General features: G+C 47.9%; 1 protein-coding gene across 2 annotated transcripts in view; it reads left to right on the forward strand.

The window, feature by feature from the left end:
- Positions 1-20,710, forward strand: part of CUNH19orf47 (chromosome unknown C19orf47 homolog) — a 26,624-nt gene that overhangs the window by 184 nt on the left and 5,730 nt on the right. The window contains exons 1-6 of one of the 2 annotated variants that reach the window (XM_021718083.1): positions 9-20; positions 6,019-6,070; positions 10,797-10,884; positions 10,978-11,092; positions 13,292-13,373; positions 19,869-20,006. In XM_021718083.1, the coding sequence (XP_021573758.1) occupies positions 6,052-6,070; positions 10,797-10,884; positions 10,978-11,092; positions 13,292-13,373; positions 19,869-20,006 (442 nt within the window). In that variant the 5' untranslated portion in view covers positions 9-20; positions 6,019-6,051. Of the gene's footprint in view, positions 1-8; positions 21-6,018; positions 6,071-10,796; positions 10,885-10,977; positions 11,093-13,291; positions 13,374-19,868; positions 20,007-20,710 lie in introns of those variants that run through there. The other variant, XM_008069896.1, reaches the window with a different exon arrangement.

A 20,710-nucleotide genomic window follows, 5' to 3' on the forward strand; every position in this document is an offset into this window, starting at 1 on the left:
GTGCGGGCCCGGTGGGCCAGGTGAGGCGCGGGCCGAGGGGTGGTGGGACTGGGCCGGACACGGTGGGTATGGGTGGCATCCAGGGCTCTGGACGCAGTCCGGACTCCGCTGTACGGCTCCGGACAAACGATTTGTTTCTCTGAGCCTCAGTTTCCTCCTCTGTAGAATGGGGGTCAGAATTCAACTGTGACGCCGGCTTCATGGGTTGGAGTGAGAAGTCAGCTCGTGCACGTCGGAGCCCCTAAGCTCAGCGCCTGCACACAGTGCTCACTTCGTTGCTCTACTATTATTGATTATTGATGATATTTGCACCTGATGGGAAAAATTGTTGGGCTTGCGAGCCGTCGGATCTTGGTTCAAGTCCCAGCTCCACTGTGCCTCATTTTTTCCCATTTATGCACTGAGGGCTAATAGTCCCGAAATCAAATAGGGTCGTTTTGAGGATTCTGTCGAAATGTGTGTGTAAAGCTTTTGGCACCGGGCCTGGCACAGTAAGAGCTCATAGGTTGGGATTGTAATGATGATGATTCTGGAAGTCATTGGTGTTGCTGGAAATTCCAAAGAAGTAGAGAGAGGGAGGAAGCCCAGAGACAGCAGTGGGTAAAACTTTGAACTGGAGCTGGGAAAATCGACATCTTGCTGTTTACTGTTTGGCCACTTTTGCTGAATCCTGTAGTATTAGATTTTTCTTTTTCTTGAAAATGGTGCATTTTTTTCCCCAGTCAATTAATTTGAGAAGGAAAATTTGCATTGCTATCTTTTTTTTTTTTTTTTTTTTTTTTTGAGTCAGAGTCTCACTCTGTCTCCCAGGCTGGGTTGCAGTCCCACGCTCACGACCACGGCCACCGCAGCCTCAATCTGCTGGGCTCAGGTGATTCTTCTGCCTCAGCTTTACAAGTAGCTGGAACTACAGGTGTTCACCGCTACGCCTGGCAAATTTTTTATTTATTGTAGAGACGAGGTCTTCCCAAATTTCCCGGGCTGATCTTGAACCCCTGAGCTCAGGCAGTCCTCTCAACTCTGCCTCCTAAAGTGCTGGGATTACCAGGCGTGAGCCACTGCGCCCGGCCTACATTGCTATCTGAATGGAAAACCAGCCTTGCTCACCATGAGAGGATAGAAAACCTAACCTAAAATACAAAGGAAACCAAACAGGTCATTAATTGTAGACGGAAATGGAAAGAGTTGAAAAGAGAATAACTTGTATTATGTGAGTCCATGTTGTTAGATCCCATGGACCCCATTAAGCTGTCTTACTTATACTCAGTTTCCAACTCACACTTTACATACAACTGACATTAGGTCAGTGACTGTCCCACTCTTTCCCTAGCTCACCAAGAGTTATTTGTTTAATGCACACTTAACATCACACCTGTCACCGGTTGCACATTGTTCTACTAGCCCCGAGTTTATTAACTAATTTAATTCCTATGACACCTTTAAGAATAGGTACTCTTAGCATTATCATTGTGCATTTGCAGGAAGTGAGTCAGAAAGTTTGAGCCACTTGTCCAGAATCAGGATTAGGAAGTGATAAAACTGGGATTTGGGTCCAACTCTTCAAAGGGCTTAGCACACAGAGTCTGGTACATGGTAATTACTTGAGTTTTGGCAGCTGCAACTTTTAAAATGACTATTATAATTTTCGCTATTCAGAAAGTCAGCGCTGGAGATGGGCTCTTAAGATTGTGGAGAGAGAAAACAGTCCAGCAGAGAATTCTGCAGCAATAGTGGGAGAATACCAGTGCTGAAAGGATTCTGGTAAGCATTATCTGAGACTTGGCGAAGGCAGACCACAGTGCCTGGTTCATAGTATTCCCTTGATCAGCACTAACCACAGCCATTGGACTGACTTGGGTTCAAGACCTGACCTTGCCCTTACTTGCTGTATGATCATGGACTTGCCACTGTCATCTATAACATGGGACTCATTTTCACTTTTTTCCCAAGGTGGTTATGAGGAATCCCTGAGATGTGTATATACTCAGTTCCTGGCACATAGTAACAGCTCAACAGGAATTGCTACATAATCATCAGAATCAGGGAGAACTTGTTTTTGAATCCCAGTAAGGTCAGTTGATAGATGGTGGCATTTGGTACACGGCTGCACCTCAACGAGCTGTTTTTTTCACCAATTAAAATGAGGCTAATAATAGTTCTCTCTCATGAGGCTATTGTGAGGCATCGGCATGATCCCTGGCCCTGGTCCTGGTGCATAGTTAGTGCTTGGTATGTGAGATGTTGTTGTTCTGTCTGACTGAAACCTCTCCATACCCTGCTCTTTGAGAGATGCCTGTTGTGTGGTAAAATCCAGAAGGGAAAGTGGATCTAACAGTGTCAAGTGCAGAGCAGAGTGATGTCCATGGTCATGTTCATCACTAAGATTCAGCATAAGCCAGAGAAGGGCAAGATGAGCCATAGCCAAGGGTGGAGGAGAGGGTCTCACATGTGGAGACTTAGGGAAAGCTTCACAAAGTAGATGACAGCCAAGCAGAAGGAAGGAGAGCTTGCAAGGAGGGCAGGAGGAATAGGCATTCCGGGCACAGGAGACACCCGGTATAAAAACTGGGAGGCTAGCAAAGCACCTAGGTAGGGAGGGAGGGCAACGGTGGGAGACCTGGGGATGCAACAGGTGTAACACTTCTGGAGTCCTTAGTATGCAACAAGCATTGTCTCAAGTGCCTTTATTTTTATTTATTTATTTATTTTTGAGTCAGAGTCTCATTCTTTCGCCCAGGTTGGAGTACAGTGGCACAATCACAGCCACCGCAACCTCGACTTGCTGAGCTCAGGTGATCCTTTGGCCTCAGCCTTCCAAGCAGCTGGAACCACAGGCACGTGCTACCACACCCGGCTAATTTTTTGTAGAGACAAGGTCTCGCCAGGTTGCCCAGGCTGATCTCTAACCCCTGGGCTCAGGCAAGCCTCTCACCTCTGCCTCCCAGAGTGCTGGGATTATAGATGTGAGCTACTGTACTCAATCTCAAGTGCCTTTACACATAGAAACTCAGCTAGGCCTCATGACAGTCCTCTAAGGTAAGTAATGTTTGTACCATCCCAGTTCACAGATGGGGACACGGCAGCCTGACTGGTGAAGTAACTTGCCACGGCCACATAGCGAGTAAGTGGTAGAGCATGCTTTGCACTCTGCAGTCTGGTTTCAGAATTCTTGACCACTCTTATACCATCAGAATCAGGTGGGGGGCAGGGAAGTTGGTATGGATAGTAAACGGAAAGGTGCCAGGGCAGAGGGCCTTCTGCACCCCACAGAGAAAATGAAGGAGGGGTGAGGAAGAAGGATCGGCATTGGGGGCCAAGGAGGGTGGAAGGAGGCAGAGTGAGGGAGAGGGCAAAGGAGATGGAGTAGAGGAGCTGGGTCAGGGAAGAGAGCAGGCCAAGTGGGAAGGAATTTAGGCCAGGTCAGTGTGGGCCAAATGGACCTGGAGTCAGATGGCGTTGAATCAGCATGTGAGAAAGTTATTTTCTTGGGGGCTGAGGTGGGAGGATCTCTTGAAGCCAGGAGTTCGAGACCTACCTGGCAACATAGTGAGACCCTGTCTCTACAAAAAAATAAGTTGGCTGGGCTCGGTGGCTCAACCTGTAATCCCAGCACTTTGGGAGGCCGAAGCTGGTGGATTGCCTGAGCCCATGGGTTCGAGACCAGTGCCGGCAACTTGGCGAGACCTATCTCTACAATAAATAAAAAATTAACTGGACGTGGTAGCGCACGCCTATAGTTCCGGCTACTTTGAAAGGCTGAGATGGAAGGATCACCAGAGCCCAACAAGTCAATGCTGGGGTGGCTGTGAGCGTGACATTGCACTGCAGCCTGGGTGATGGAGTGAGACTCCAACTCAAAAAAAAAGTTAAAAAATTATCTGGATATGGTGACATGTGCCTGTAATCCTGGCTATTTGGGAAGTTAAGGTTGGAGGATCACTTGAGCCCAGGAATTGGGGGCTGTAGTGCACTATGCCTGCACCACTGCATTCCAGCCTGGGTGACAGAGTGAAACCCTGTTTCTAAAGAAAAAAAAATTAAAAAGAAAGACCAGTCACGGTGGTTCACACCTATAATCCCAGCACTTTGGGAGGCTAAGGTTAGAGGATTGCTTGAGCCCACGAGTTCAAGACTAGCCTGGGCAACTTGGTGAGACCTCATCTCTACAATAAATCAAAAAATTAGCCAGGCGTAGTGGTGTGTGCCTGTAGTTCCAGCTACTTGGAAGGCTGAGGCAGAAGGATCACCTGAGCCCAGCAGGTCAAGACTGCGGTGGTTGTGAGCGTGCAACAGCCAACAGAGTGAGATTCCAACTCAAAAAAACACACAAAAAATTTAAAAATGTATAAATAAATAGAGTTATTTCTTTAGTTCCCTTTCAACACTGCTACTAATGGAGAAAGTCTCTGCTACTACTAATATGTCTTTAATACCACCTTTCTAGCATCTGCTAATCTTATCTAAGTAAAAATTGGTTTTCTGTGTCTTCTCTGGTGTCCCATCTCTTTTTTCTTTTTTTTGAGTAGAAGTCTCACTTCATTGCCCAGGCTGGAGTGCACTGGCACACTCACGGCCACTGCAACCTCAATCTGCTGTGCTCAGGCGATCCTTCTACCTCAGCCTGCCAGGAAACTAGAACTACAGGCACATGCCATTACACCCTGCTAATTTTTTTTATTTATTGTAGAGACGAAGTTTCACCAAGTTGCCCTGGTCTCGAACCCCCGGGCTCAGGCATTCTTCTCTCCTCCACCACCCAAAGTGCTGGGATCACAGGCGTCAGCCACTGGGCCTGGCAAGTGCTCCATGCCCTGTCTCTGACCTGTTACCTCCTTGCTCTCCTTGCTTGCTCCACTGCAGCCACACTGGCTCCTTGCTGTCCCTCAACACGCCGAAGGAGCCTCTGGCTCAGGGCACCAGACTTACTGTACTTTCTCCTGGAAGACTCTTCCTCTATAAAGCCACATGGCTTATTCCTTCCCTTCCTTTCTGTCTTTTTTTTTTTTTTTTTTTTGAGTTGGAGTCTCACTCTGTCGCCCAGACTGGAGTGCAGTGGCCACTCCCAGCCACCGCAGCCTCAACCTGCTGGGCTCCAGTGATCCTTCCGCCTCAGCCTTCCGAGTAGCCGGAATTACAGGCGCACACTACCACGCCCGGCTAATTTTTTGATTTATTGTAGAGATGAAGTCTCGCCTGCCCAGGCAGGTCTCAAACCCGCGGGCTCAGGCAATCCACTCACCTCAGCCTCCCAAAGGTCCTTTCTGTCTTTAAATGTCACTTTAGGTCTTCCCTGATCACCCTGTTGAGAATTACAACACCTTCCTTCCCAGGCTCTCCACGTTTTTTCCATGACATTCAAGGCTTCCTGACACACTGTGTTGTTAACTGTTTTGCTTGTTTGCTCTGTCTCTTCCCTCCTCTGTCCCCAATCAGATGCTAAGTTCCATGTTCTTATTTACCTCATTATCTGAAAATGCCTCACACATAATAGGTTCTCAGCAAATAGATTTTTTTTGTGTGTTTTTTTTCCAGATGTAATCCCGCTGTGTTGCCCAGTCTAGTTTTGAATTCCTGGGCTCAGGGGATCCTCCTGCCTTGCCCTGTAGACTAGCTGGGTATGTAGGTACTCTTCTGTATGTAACTTTGGAATAGATGACTGAATGGGTATTTATTGGTGTTTTTTTAAAAATTTAATTTAATTTTTTGTATTTATCATTAAAGCGTTGGGCAGAAGGTGTCTTTTTTCCCTCCTGCTCCTGATCTGGCCAACGTTTTGGGGGATATGGGAATGGAGCTGTGGACATTTGCTGTCCCTGGGCCTTGTCCCAGGCACAAGTGATAGTTGTGGCAGCTTGTCCCAGGCTGACATCCTGCCAGCTGCTCCAGGCTATTCCTGGATGATGAGCCCCCAGCCCAGGAATGCTCCCCTGGCAGGCAGACAGATAGGCACAGGGAGAGGGACATACACTCACAGCCGGCGGCGACTCATGGGCCCTCTCCTCTCCTTCCCTCTTTCAGGCTCCAGGGAGCAGCGTCAGGGCCAGGGAGACAATGGTCTCAGTGACTATGGGTGAGTCTGTGGCCTTCTCTCCAGGGCCCCCTCTCCCCACTGCCCTTTTTGAGGTATGGCCTTGGTGGGGGAGGACAGAATGCGAGAGGGAGGGCTGGGGTCACTGACAGGAACAGCTGGACTCTGAGGAACGTGGGGGTGGGGGTGGGGCAGGGGCAGGCGCGGGACCAGTCAAGGTCTACCCGCTTCCTCACTGTAGTTTGGCCTCCTTGAGTGCACAGTCTAGCCATGAAGAACTTGGGTTATGAAGTCCAACAGGCCTCCCGCCTAGTCTCTCAGAGCCTTGGTTTCCTGGCCTGAGACTTAGAGATATTGATACTCCCTACATCCTGGGTTTCAGGCAATTTGAGCATGTCAAATCTTGGGTTAGTTCTCTATAAATGTCAACTGTTGCTACTCTTGTGGCCTTATCCCCATGTCCTCTTTAAGTTCTGTATTTTGGGATTGCCAAGGCATAGAGATTAGTTGGAGACTTTGAAAAATTTTGAGATTTATTGTACATGTAGAAAAGTACATAAAACCTATTTGTGGTTTTAAGAGCAATTAAAGAACAAGCATCTTAGTATCTCCTTTATGATTCCATTTATATAAACCACAGAAGCAAGCAAGACCAATCTGTTCTGTTAGAAGATGGTGGTTGGCTTTGGGAAGGAGGAAGTAGAACTACAAAGAGAATACAAGGGGGTTCTAAGATGTTGGAAATATTTTATTTCTTGATTTGGGTGCTGGTTACATAGGTGTGTTTGACTTGGGAAAATCTACTGACTTGAGTACTTTTTTGCATGTATATTATAGTTCCAAAGGAGATGGAAACAAACAAACAAACTCCCTCTACCCATTAGGTCAAGAAATAGAACATGAGGCCAGACACAGTGGCTCACGCCTATAATCCCAGCACTTTGAGAGGCTGAGGTGAGAGGATTGCCTGAGCCTGTAGGTTTGAGACCAGCCTGGGCAACTTGGCAAGACCTCATCCCCACACTAAATGAAAATATTAGCTGGGCGTGGTGGCATGTGACTGCAATTCCAGCTACTTGGAAGTCTGAGTGAAAGGATCGTCTGAGCCCAGCAGGTCAAGGCTGTGGTGGCCATGAGCGTGCCACTGCACTCTAGCTCAGGCAACAGAGACTCCCACTCAAAAAAAAAAAAAAAAAAGTAGAACATTGTCGGCCCTCTGAGGGTCCTGCTCCAATTACATGCCCCTCCCTCCTCCTCATGGAATAAACCACTCTTATCTTTTGTGAACATCTTTCCTTTATAGTTGTATCACCAGTGGAAACACTCCTGTGCTATAGACTTTGAAGGAAACCATGCTGTGTGTTCTTTTGTGTCTGTCTGCTTGTGCACAGCATAATGTCTGAGGGCTACCCACGTTGCCATGCCTTAACTATACTTCTTTCCTTTTCACTGCTGTGCAGTATTTCACCATGGGGTGACCACCATTTGCTTATCAATGCTACTGTCAATGGATATTGCATTGTTTCTGGGTTGGCGCTATTATAGACAAGCTGCTATGAATATTCTTGTACATCTCCCAGTGTGTGCAGCAAGCCACCCTTCTTTGATTGTAAGACATACATTATTGTGCACCTTAACATTCTGATACGGGATATGTCTTACAGCTGGTGGCTTATGACTTTTTAATTGGCTCCATGTTTTCCTTCTTAGTAATATATGAAATGATGCCGTGTGCCAAGAGTGGGGACTCTTGTAGTTCCCTGGACACTGGGTTCCAGTATTCTTGCGGTTAAAGTCACAAGATTTGTCTCAGGTAGAAAGCTACTCCTAACTTATGGTAATATTTTTTCTCCCCTTAATAATAGCTAATTCTCTCTCTCTCTCTCTCCCTCTCTCTCTCTCTCTCTCTTTTTCAAAAATATTTTGTGGAGTAGAGATGTGTCTCACTACGTTGCCAGGCAGGTATAAACTCCTGGCCTCAAGTGATCCTCCTGCTTTGGCCCCCCCCAAATGTTGGGATACAGGTGTGAGCCACCGCGCCTGGCCAATAAAAGCTTAACTGAGATATAATTCATATACCATATGTTTTACCTGCTATACAATGTTTTACCTGTATACAGTTCAATGATTTTTATGTTCTCTGTTCACAGAGTTGTGCAACCATCACCACAATTTCAAAGCATTTTCATCACTCTTTCTAAAAACTCCATACCCATGAGCAGTCATCCTCCCGCCCCCTAGCAACCACTAATCTACTTTCTCTTTAGATTTGCCTGTTCTAGAAATTTTATATAAATGGAATCATTATGTGGTGCTTTTTGTTACTTAGAGGTACAGTACTCGCTTTTGGCTAATAGAACTCAGGGTCCTGTGGTTTGGCAGGTGGACTGTGTCTGTGCAAAATAGGAAACTGGTTCTTCTCTCCTCTGGTCTAGCAGAAGAAGTCCCAAAGGCATGCACTCCTTGCCAGCCTCATCCCCAAGAGCTCGGGCCAGTCATCACCATGGGTCACAGACCTGTGGCTGGTCAGGCAGGGGTTTCCTTGGGAGAGATGTGGCTCATGGGCCTTGGCCTGAACCATGCACTGTCACCCATGTGACATCTGACCCAGAATATGTCTCTTTCCCTACTCTGGGCCTTAATTTTCTTAAAAGCAAAATAGGCAAATAACAAGCTTCTTTTTTTTTTTTTTTTTTTTTGAGTTAGAGTCTCACTCTGTCACCTAGGCTGGAGTGCAGTGGTACACTCATGGCCACCCCAGCAGAGACCTTCTGGGCTCAGGTGTTCCTTCCACCTCAGCCTTCTAAGTAGCCGGAACTACAGGCATGTGCTACCATGCCCAGCTAATTTTTTTGATTTATTGTAAAGATGAGGTCTCACCAAGAGCCCACAAATTCGTGGGCTCAGGCAATCCCCTTACCTTGACCTCCCAAAGTGCTGGGATTATAGACTTGAGCCACCATGCCCGGCAACAAATTTTTTATTATTTGTTTGAATCGGGGGTCTCACTCTGTCGCCTAGGTTGGAGTGCAGTGGCTTGATCACAGCTCACTGCAGCCTCTACCTCCTGGGGCTCAGACAGTTCTTCCACCTCAGTCTTCTGAGTAGCTGGGACTATAGGCTGCCACACCTGGCTATTTTTTTTTTTTTCATTTTATGTAGAGTCAGGTCTTGCTGTGTTGCCCATGCTAGTCTCGAGCTCTTAGCCTCAAGTGATCTGCCTTGGCTTCCAAAGTGCTGGGATTACAGGTGTGAGCCATCATGCCCAACCTATAAAGTTCTTCTAGTCTGAAATAGCATGGATTGTCAGATGTACTGTTATATACAATGAGGAAGAAAAACATAAGTTACAAATTAAACTGTGGTACACCATCAGTTATGAGGTAGATCTGAATTTCAGAGATAGTAAAACGTGGGGAAAAAAATGTTCTACTTGGAATCAGTGATCTTATCTACCACCTGGCCTGACAGGGCAGGGTCAGTTTGAGGACCACATCTAAGAGACCAAGAGAGAAATTTGGGAGGAATAAAGCTTCATGGGTGGGGTCTACCTGGTCTCGCCCTGGCTCTGTAGGGTGGTGGTGATTGTTGTAGTAGTAGCAATAGTAATAGTAATAAAAGCTGACATGAGGATGTCCTCTGGGCCAGCCACCATTTAAATCCCTTTATTTGGATAGGCACAGTAGCTCACGCCTGTAATCCTAGCACTTTGGGAGGCAGAGGTGAGAGGATTGTCTAAGCCCAGAGGTTTGAGACCAGTCTGGGCAACTGGCAAGACCTCGACTCTACAAGAAAGCAAAAAAATTTAGCCAGGTGTGGTGGTGCGTGCCTATGGTTCCAGCTACTTGGAAGGAACCACCTGAGCCCAGCAAATCGAGGCTGCAGTGGCAGTAAGCATGCCACTGCACTTCAGCCTGGGCAACAGAGCGAGACTCCAACTCTAAAATGAAATAAAATAAAACCCTTTATGTGGATTTTCTCATTGAGTCTATGTAGTGACTCAGGGATGTTGGGGCTGTTATCACTAGCACCTCAGCTCCATGAGGCCTGGAGCTTTGTCTTGTGCCCTGTGGTATCCCCAGTGCTTAGAATAGAACCTGTCCTGTGCCACATGCTCAATAAATACTTGTTAGACATATATTATCCTCAATACACAGATGAGGAAACCAAGGCACCAAAACTTAACTTTCCCAAAATTCCTCAGCCAGGAAATGGCAGAGTCAGAATTCAAACCTGAGTTTCAAAGTGCATGTCTCTGAGGCAGGGCTACTACTGTGGGGGAGGGGCTTGCTGAGGGCATGGGCAGGCTTTGTGACTCTTTTTACTAGCTACCTTGGGTCATGTTATCCTCTGGCCCTGGGCTGGCTGATGGAGACCGGGTCAGAGAACCCCGAGTCCCAGTTCCCCCAAATCTGTCATTGGCCAAGTGTGTGTAATGATGCTTAGAGTGAGCTCCAGGGCAGAGCAAAGCTGTAAGGAGAAGGACCGTGGTTAAGAGTTTGGGAGCTTTGCCCCTTGTTGGCACTGTGGCTTGGGGCAAATTGCCCAATCTTTCCCTGCCTCAGTTTCCTCATTGGCAAATTGGGGAGTTCTTAATACTGCTTAACTCACAAGATTGGAAGGCTTGGTTCTGTCGTATGTGGAGCACTCAACACAGGGCCTGGCATGTGATGAGCATTTAATTTGTGGCAGCCACTGCTATTGTGGTTTTGCTAATGCTATTCCCTCAAGAGAATAATGTGCATAATGAGCCCTGTTCAATCCCCAGCCACTTCCGAGTGGATCCAGTTCTTTAAGGAAGCCGGGATTCCTCCAGGACCTGCTGTCAATTACGCCGTGATGTTTGTGGATAATAGGTGAGGCAGCTGAACCTGGGGCGGGGGCAGCAGGGAACTGGCTGGCCCACCTTCTCTGGCCCATGTGGGGACTCACACTGATCCTCCTGGCAGAATTCAGAAGAGCATGCTGCTGGATCTCAATAAGGAAATCATGAATGAGCTGGGCGTGACCGTGGTGGGCGACATCATCGCCATTCTGAAGCACGCCAAGGTGGTGCACCGCCAGGTGGGTGCTCTGGCCAGCCCCTCTGTCCCTGGGCTTAGCATGGGGTGGAAGGGCGGTTGCAGCGTCACGGGAGGCCTGGCAGCAAGGACAGGCAAACCTGGGTGACAGGGCTGGTTCAGCCATTTGCTGTGTGACACTGGGTACATTGCCTGACCTCTCTGCCTTTCTTTGACCTTCTGTTAAAAAGCAGAGAGGCAAACCTTTCCTGAAGGGTGGCTGTGAGTCTAAGCCGTGTAGTGTCCTAGTACAGCATCAACTGCCCATAGCAGGGCCTCAGTAAAGGCTCTCTGTAATTATTATTATTATACTTTCATGAAAGTGACCTCATGAAAGTGACCATGAAGTCCTCATGAAAGTGACCATTCTCCAGGGGCCTATCTGTCCCCAGGACAGGAGCTTCCCATGTGGGACCCAGATGGTAACTTGGCTAACAAGGAGGCCATTCCAGTCTTGGCCCTCTACTCACAGTGACCTACCTTCCTGGCTGTCTATGAAACGGGCTTTTCACACACTCTGATGCAGTGGCCATCTACTAGATAGTGTGGTGGCCTTGAATGCCAGGCCTGGGGTGACATCCTCAATAAGTTCTGACAGCGGCCACTCACTGATCTCTTGCTGTGACCTGCGGGTACTGTCTCCATCCACCGTCCTGATGAACTTGTCCACTCCATATTCCATGTGACTGAGAAGGAAAGAAGGAAAGTGTTGCTCTCAAGTTCTCCACTTTGCCAGCTGGCGGCTGCTGTGGTTATTCTCATCATTTTTTAGTAGCTTCCTCCATCCTGGGACAGGCCTCCATACCTCCGTCATCCAGGACAGGATCCCACAGATTTCTCAAGCCAGGGATGTTATCTCAGTTGTTATGGAGAAGGTCACCAAGTATAACATTGTATTTTTCTTTCTTTAAAGTTTTCTTTTTTTTTTTTTCAGTCAGAGTCTCACTCTGTAGCCCAGGCTATAGTGCAGTGGCACATCACAGCTCACCATAGCCTCAACCTCCTGACCTCCTGGGCTCAGGTGATCCTTCCACTTTAGCCTCCCAAGTAACTGGGACTACAGGCGTGTGCCACCATACCTGCGTTTTTGTTTTTGTTTTTGGTAGAGATGAGGTCTCACTATGTTATTCCGGCTAGTCTTGAGCTCCTGGGCTCAAGCAATCCTCTCGCCTTGGCCTTCCAAAGTGCTGGGGTTATATACTTGGGCTACTGCCCAGTCCTGTAAACTTTTAAATTTGGGGATAATTTCAGATTTATAAAAAAGTTCAAACAACAATATGGAAGGCTTCTGTATCTCTTTCACCAAACTTCTGCTGTATTAACATCTTATATGGCCATGGTACATTTGTTAAAACTAAAAGTTTAACATTAGTACACTACAGACTGGATTTCTTTCTTTCTTTTTTTTTTTTTTAAAGAGATAGGGGCTTGCTATGCTAGGCTAGTCTCGAACCCCTGACCTCAAGTAATCCTCCCACTTTGGCTTCCAAAGTGCTAGGATTACAGGCGTGAGCCACTACATCAGGCTCTCTCTCCTTTTTTTTTCTTTTTTTGACTGTGGATTTCATCTGTTTTTCTTTTTCTTTTTCTTCTTTTCTTTTTTTTTTGAGTCAGATTCTCACTCTGTCGCCCAGGCTGGAGTACAGTGGCACGCTCACGGCCACTGCAGCCTCAACCTGCTGGGCTCAGGTGATCCTTCTGCCTCAGCCTTTCAAGTAGCTGAAACCACAGGCATGTGCCACCACACCTGGCTAATTTTTTGATTTATTATAGAGATGAGCTCTCACCAAGTTGGTCAGGCTGGTCTCAAACTCCTGGATGCAGGTAATCATCTCGCCTCCACCCCCCAAAGTGCTGAGATTACAGGTGTGAGCCATCATGCCCGACCCTGTTTTTTTTTTTTTAACCAATGATTTATTCCAAGATCCAATCCAGGATACTACCTTGCATTTACTTGTGTCTCTTTAGTTTCTTGGTATGTGCATTTCAGTCTTTCTTTGTTTTTAGATGACCTTGACAATTTTGCAGAGTACTGATCTGATATTTTGTAGGTTGTTCTTCAGTTTGGACGTGTCAGATGCTTTCTCATGATTAGAAGTGAAGTGTTTTAAAATCTCTGGCAGTCAGGTTCGGATCCTCCTGGTATTGCTCAAATCTCTAGGTCTCTGATTCAGCTGTGCTAACTCATGTCCATTGTTTACAGGACATGTGCAAAGCTGCTACTGAGTCAGTGCCCTGTGGCCCCAGCCCCCTCCCAGCCGAGATCCGCCGTGGCACTGCCAGTGGTGAGTCCCATCTATTCATGCGTCCTTCCCTTCGGGCTTACTCTCTGTCAGGATGGGGACACATCTGATTGTCCCATCACTCTTATAGTTTGCAGAGGTGGAAACAAAGCCATCTGAGGCCCTTTTCTCTTAGGGAAAAAAATGAACTGGGTAGAGACTGGCTATACACAGTCAGTTCTCACCCACTATAAAGTCACCACAGTATGTTCTGTAGTGAATTATTAGCTCCTGGGAGAAATGTAGAGCAATGGAGAATCTGCCCTACAGGAAGTACTGGGTTAGGTTCCTGCAAGCCTGTGGTCATAGCATCTTCTTCAATTGGTCAATGTGTTTCCCTTTAATGATACCTTTTTTAATATCTGTTGTTGATTCATAAACATGGACCTCACAGTCAGCAACACTGCAGCTCATTCCTGCACAAAACTTATCTAACATACACCTTTTCTCTATAAGGTACAGCATAGCCTTCTTGCTCTTGGGCAACCTAGACAGCATGTCAGCACTATGCCTTGGGGGCCATTTTAAACAGCAAAATCACTAACAAAAAGTACAAAACTGCACATTCATGGCATTAAGTAGACTGGGAAAAGGGTACTTGTTTACAGTGTGGGAGCTGAACTAAGAAGGCAGCAGTGCCTTGTTTGACCCCAGCTGGGAACATTGTGTATGGGGTGACAGACTTTTCTTGAGCATGTCTGCGAATGACTGTAAAAGTGTTGCTTGTATTGATTTTGGGTTACAATACATCTTAGTGAGTAGGCAAATTTACAAATATGGAATCTGTGAGTGATAACTATTGACTGTATACTTATGCTTTTTTTTTTTTTTTTTTTTGAGTTGGAGTCTCACTCTGTCACCCAGACTGGAGTGCAGTGGCTGCTCCCGGCCACCGCAGCCTCGACCTGCTGGGCTCCGGTGATCCTTCTGCCTCAGCCTTCTGAGTAGCCGGAATTACAGGCATGCGCTACCACGCCCGGCTGATTTTTTTTTTAATTTCATTTATTGTAGAGATGAGGTCTTGCTGCCCAGGTGGGTCTCGAACCCGCGGGCTCAGGCAATCCACTCATCTCAGCCTCCCAAAGGCGCGGGATTACAGGCTGAGCCACTGAGTCCGGCCCGCTTTTTTTTTTTTTTTAAAAGTCTCATTCTGTCACCCAGGCTGGAGTGCAGTGGCATGCTCACAGCCAATGCAGCCTCAACCTGCTGGGCTCAGGTGATCCTTCTGCCTCAGCCTTCTAAGTAGCTGGAACCACAGGTGTACACCACCATGCCCTGCTAATTTTTTAAAATTTATTGTAGAGATAAGGTCTTGCCAAGTTGTCCAGGCTGGTCTTGAACCCCTGGACTCAGGCAAACCTCTCGCCTCCATCTCCTAAAGTACTGGGATTATAGGCGTGAGCCTCTGTGCCTAGCTACTTCTGCTTTAAACAGTATGATACCTTTTAAATTTATTATTTATTAATTTGCTCTGTCACTTGGGCTGGAGTATAGCGGCATGATTATAGCTCACTGCAGCCTCGACCTCTTGGGCTCAAGCGATCCTCCCATCTCAGCCTCCCATTGTGGTGGGATTACAGGCATGAGCCACTGCCCCTGGCCTGTACAGGTGCATGTCACTGTGCCTGGCTAACACACAGCCATTTATTTCTTATGATGTTAATGGATTGGTTAATCTTTTCTGGGACAGCTCAGCTGACCTCAGTGGTCACTGGCAGCTAGATTGAGGCTGAGTTGATGGCCTCTTTCACATATCTGATGGTTGGCTTGATGTCATCTGGGCAAAAGGGATGACTTGACCAGTGACTCTTGTTATCCGGCAGAATAGCCTGGGCTTGTTCACACAGTAGTAGTTGCAGGGTTCCCAAAAGCAGCATAGGTGAGCAGGTCCCAATGCTCAGCATGTCTCTTAAGCCTCTGCTTGCATAACATTTGCTCTTGTCCCATTGGCCAAAGCGAGTCACATGGGCTTAGCCCAGAGTCATTGTGGACAGGGCCTTCCCAAAGGTGTGGATGCAGGATGGCTAAACAAATAAAGGTTCCTTTTTACAACAGTCCCCCACAATATATGTGCAGAAAAGGGTTCAGTCATAATGGTACAGTTTGATTACTTTCACAGATGGGACCCCTGTGTAGCTGACATCCAAATCCAGAAATGGAAACATGACCAACTTGCCACAATCCCCCTTGTGCCTCCTCCTGGTCATCATACCTTTGCCAGGGTACCCACTATTCTGATCTCTAATAGCACAGAATAGTCTTATCAGTCTTTCAGATCTTTAAAATGAGATTTGCATACTTTTCTGAATGTCTTTGATAGTTCTAAATACGTTTAGTAAGTTAAAACACCCAAAAAAACTAGTGGAGAAAGTGGGCAATTAAGAAGAGCCGGGCTCGGTGGCTCAGCCTGTAATCCTGCGCCTTTGGGAGGCTGAGGTGAGTGGATTGCCTGAGCCCGCGGGTTCGAGACCCGCCTGGGCAGGTGAGACCTCATCTCTACAGTAAAATAAAAAAATTAGCCGGGCGTGGTAGCGCGCGCCTGTAATTCCGGCTACTCGGAAGGCTGAGGTGGAAGGATGGCCCGAGCCCAGCAGCGAGGCTGCACTCCAGTCTGGGCGACAGAGTGAGACTCCAACTCAAAAAAAAAAAAGAAAAAAAAAAAAAGAAGATAAGGGAGCTAGGCGCAATGGCTAACTCACACATGTAATCCCAGCATTTTAGAAGGCAGAGGCGAGAGGATTGCCTGAGCCCAGGGGTTCGAGACCAACCTGGGCAACTTGGTAAGACCTTGTCTCTACAATAAACCCAAAAATTAACTGAGCGTGGTGGTGCACACCTGTAGTTCCAGTTACTTGGAAGTCTGAGGCAGAAGGCTCCCCTGAGGCAGAAGGATTGCCTGAGCCTCAAAAAAAAAGAAGAGAAGGGAGCTGGATCCACTGGCTCATGACTGTAATCCCAGTACTTTGGGAAGCTGAGGCAGGAGGATCAGTTGAGGCCAGGAGTTTGAGACCAGCTTGGGCAATATAGCTAGGCCCTGTCTCTCTTTAAAGGGATGGGGGAATATATGTATATATATGTATATATGGCCTTCCAAGTAGCTGGAACTACAGGCATGCACCACCATGCCCGGCTAATTTTTTTTTTTTTTTTTTTTTGAGTTGGAGTCTCACTCTGTCGCCCAGACTAGAGTGCAGTGGCTGTTCCCGGCCACCGCAACCTCAACCTGCTGGACTCCAGCGATCCTTCCGCCTCAGCCTTCCAAGTAGCTGGAACTACAGGCGCGCGCTACCAAGCCCGGCTAATTTTTTTGATTTATTGTAGAGATGAGGTCTTGCCAAGTTGCCCAGGTGGGTCTCGAACCTGCGGGCTCAGGCAATCCACTCACCTCAGCCTCCCAAGGCACAGGATTACAGGCTGAGCCACCGAGCCTGGCAATTTTTCTTGATTTATTGCAGAGACGAGATCTTGCCATGTTGTCTAGGCTGGTCTTGAATCCCTGGGCTCAGGCAATCCTTTTGCCTCTACTTCCCAAAGTGCTGGGATTACAGGTGTGAGCCACCATGGCCAGCCTAATAAAAAAAAAATTAGCCAGGTATGGTGGCATGTACCTGTAGTCCCCAGCTACTCTGGAGGCTAAGGTGGAAGGATTGGCTGAGCCCAGAAAATTGAGGCTGTAGTGAACTGTGCTCATGTCACTGTACTCCAACCTGGGTGACAGAGTGAGACCCCCAACTCAAAAATAAATGAAATTAAAAATTAAAAAAAAGAAAGGGGAAGCAGGCAAAGAAGGAAAGGGGTGGGGAATAATGCTCCAAATACAGTATTCCTGAGATGTTCACTTAGATCCGTTTTAGAATATGAAGTGTGTGTGTCTGTATCGGGAGGGGGAAAAGATGTTCTCTGGCATCCTAACTGCAGCTCATGCTCAGCAGAGCAAAGACAGAGTTGACTGTTTAGCCTCTATCCACATGGTGCTTCCCTGCCATGGTAGTAATGCCTCACATTCCTGACCTCTTTGAAGCAACGCAGTTCCCTCTGGGTCTAGTGCAAGAGGCAGGGGCCTCTCAACTGCTTGCCTTTTGTAGCAGAAAACCCTGATCATGTGGCACTTGGGCAGGTGAAGAGTGTTGGGAATGGAGGCTCTCATAGGAGCTAGAAAGTTTGCAAGCACCAGTCATAAAGCCACCCCATCCAGTCTAAGGATTGTCAGGAGAAACAGCTTGGGAAAGTTGTCAAAGGATGTATACCAAGTCATTAAGAGAAAGTTAAGCAGGACTGAAAGCCAAACATTACTTCCTGGGGCAGGGAGGAGGTCTGATAGGAAAGTACCAGTCCCAGGACTTCTGGGTACCAGTAATGCTCTGTTGCCTGATCTGGGCGATGGATACCTGGGGTTCATCTTTTGCCAAATGGTCTGTGTAGGTTTGATGTCATGTTCTACATGCTCTAGCAATAATTATTATTATTTTTTCTATTTTTTTTTTTTTTTAGTTAGAGACTCACTCCATCGCTCAGGCCAGAGTGCAGTGGCATGCTCACAGTCGCCCCAGCATCAACCTGCTGGGCTCTGGCAGTCCTTCCGCCTCAGCTTTCCAAGTAGCTATCACGCCCAGGTAATTTTTGATTTATTGTAGAGATTAGGTCTCGCCAAGTTGCCTGGGCTGGTCTCGAACCCACGGGCTCAGGCAATCCAGTTGCCTCGGCCTCCCAAAGTGCTGGAATTACAGGCTGAGCCACCAAGCCCAGCCAGCTATAATTATTGAAAAATAAACAAGCAAGCTGGGCGTGGTGGCTCACATCTATAATCCCAGCACTTTGGGAGGTAGAGAGAGAATTGCCTGAACTCAGAGATACAAGACCAGCCTAAGCAACTTGGCAAGATCTCGTCTCTACAATAAATCAAAACATTAGTGTGGTGTGGTGGCACACACACTCCTATAGTTCCAGCTACATGGAAGGCTGAGGCAGAAGGATCACCTGAGCCCAGCAGGTTGAGGCTGCGGTGGCCGTGAGTACAGAGTGAGACTCCAACTCAGAAAACAACAACAACAACAAAAACCAAACAAAAAACCAAACAAGTAGTTGGTAATTATAATAATATGTTGAAAGTTATTATGAGGGACTTACGGGGCTTTGAGAGAAGAGGAAGAAAAAAGAAGACCTTTTTGGAAGGCAGGTGGGACAAAATACCCAAATTTGAAGCTAGATGTGGTTGGTTGTGCCTGAGGTGGGAGGGTTGCTTGGGCCCGGGAGTTTGAGGCTGCAGTGAGCTATGACTGTGCCACTGCACTCCAGCCTGGACAGCAGAGTGAGACCCTGTCTCTAAAAAACGAAATCTGAAAGCTGGTTGGCAGAAGGAGGGATTGGGTGGGGTTACTGGGTCTGGCTAACAAATAATGGTAGCATGAAGAGCCTCCCTGCCGCTGCAGGCGTTCCCCAAGAGCCCCTAAAACCACACCCTAAAGCTAGCAGCAACTGTACCCTGAGACAAGGCCCACCTCCTCCCTCACTCTGGGGCTGGCGCTGCCATGCGCATGCTGTAGTTTCCACCTGTGCCCCTGGGGCATCCCTCCTCTTGCTACACAGAGGACAGGGTTGCCAGAGACTGGCCACCCATCCCCAGAAGGATGTCCCCTTTTCTTGCCCCAGCCCTACTGCAGCCAGACCCACATTGCTTAGAGGCCTGGCTGAGGGACTCTCCTCCCTGAGTCTCAGCTTCCTCATCTATAAAATGGTCTTGTAGCTGATCCTATCTCATAGGGATGTTGGGAAGTTTCAGCGATAGTGTTCATCTTTCCAGGGGACATTTATCAAGGGCCTGTGAAGGGCCAGAAATCACTGTAGTTGCTGAGCATTCAGCACACAGTGGGCCTCCTGGTGAAGCTTGAATTATTGTGGGAGAGTCCTCCAGTAAACAAAGAAATATGATTTAAGTCAAGAATCATCAGGGTTGTGAGGAAAGAGAAAGGGCAGTATGGTAAGGGAGATGCAGGGGTGAGGAGATGCTGCTTTGTTTTTGATGGGGTGGTCAGGGAAGACTCAGGCGCTGCCATCTGAGAGGAGACCTGAATGACTAGACACAGCAAATGCGCTGGTACTTGGGAAACTGCATTCGGGGCCAAAGGAACAGCAAGTGCCCTGAGGCAGCATCTGCTTGCTGGGTGAGGAAGGTCCTGGAAATCAGCATGTCTAAAACAGGGTGGGGAGGGGAGAGACAAATTCAGTACAGGACCGGGTGACTGATGGGTGAGATGTGACAAGAACTGATCTGGCCTAGGGCCTCAGGCAAGGCTCTCAGGGCAGGGAGAGATGGGCTAGATCCTGAGAAGGTAAAGCCTACCTCTCCCCAAGCATCTTGTTAGAAGGATAGCGCAGCCACCAGCTGACCCTTCCTCATTCAGTCCCAGGGCCTTCTCCAACCTGGCCCTGAGACTGCTGGATTCAGGCCGATCTCCCAGGTTCCCACCTCAGCCGGACTCTCCCGTTTCCCTCCTGCAGCCGCTTCCCGAATGATTGCCAACAGCCTGAACCGTGACTCCCCACCCAGCACTCCCCCCAGGCGGCCCGACACCAGCACCTCCAAGATCTCGGTCACTGTATCCAACAAGATGGCAGCAAAGAGTGCCAAGGCCGCTGGTGAGGGGACTCAGGCAGTGGGCAGTGGGAGCTGGAGGGGAATGTGGGTTGGCAGGAGATTTTTAAGGGTCATGCTTCCATCGTTGTTAGGTGATTTGAAGGCCACAAGGTATACAAAGCATTTGAGTCACATCTGTCAACTTGGTCAAGTTGTCGCACCTCTGTGGGCCTCACTTTCCGTGTCTAGGTTGTGGGTGGTGACGCCTGACCTGAGAGGATAGTTGGAAGCACTTGAGACAGTGTATCAAAACAAGTGTGCATTATGGTTCTCACTCAGTGGTTCAGTCTTTTTTAACAGGTGTTCACTGAACCCCCACCAATGCCTGACCCTGTGCTTGATGCTTGGGGTTAAAGGTAAAGAACCTATTGCCTCCTCTCAGCAGCCAAGGGATCCTTTCCCACCTTTAGTCTAGGCTGGGTATGGTGGCTCATGCCTGTAATCCCAGCACTTTGGGAGGGAGGTGAGAGGATTGCCTGAGCCCAGGAGTTCAAGACCAGCTTGGGCAACTTGGTGAGACCTCGTCCCTACAATACATCAAAAAAAGTAGCCAAGCATGGTGGTGTGCTCCTATAGTACCAGCTAATTGGAAGGCTGAGGCGGAAGGATCACCTGAGCCCAGCAGGTCGAGGTGGCAGTGACTGTCAGCGAACCATTGCACTCCAACCTGGGTGACAGAGTGGGACTCCAATTAAAAAAAAAAAAA

Source organism: Carlito syrichta, unplaced genomic scaffold (genome assembly GCF_000164805.1).
Source record: "Carlito syrichta isolate Samal-C Ts95f unplaced genomic scaffold, Tarsius_syrichta-2.0.1 Scaffold111498, whole genome shotgun sequence".
NCBI lineage: Eukaryota > Metazoa > Chordata > Mammalia > Primates > Tarsiidae > Carlito > Carlito syrichta.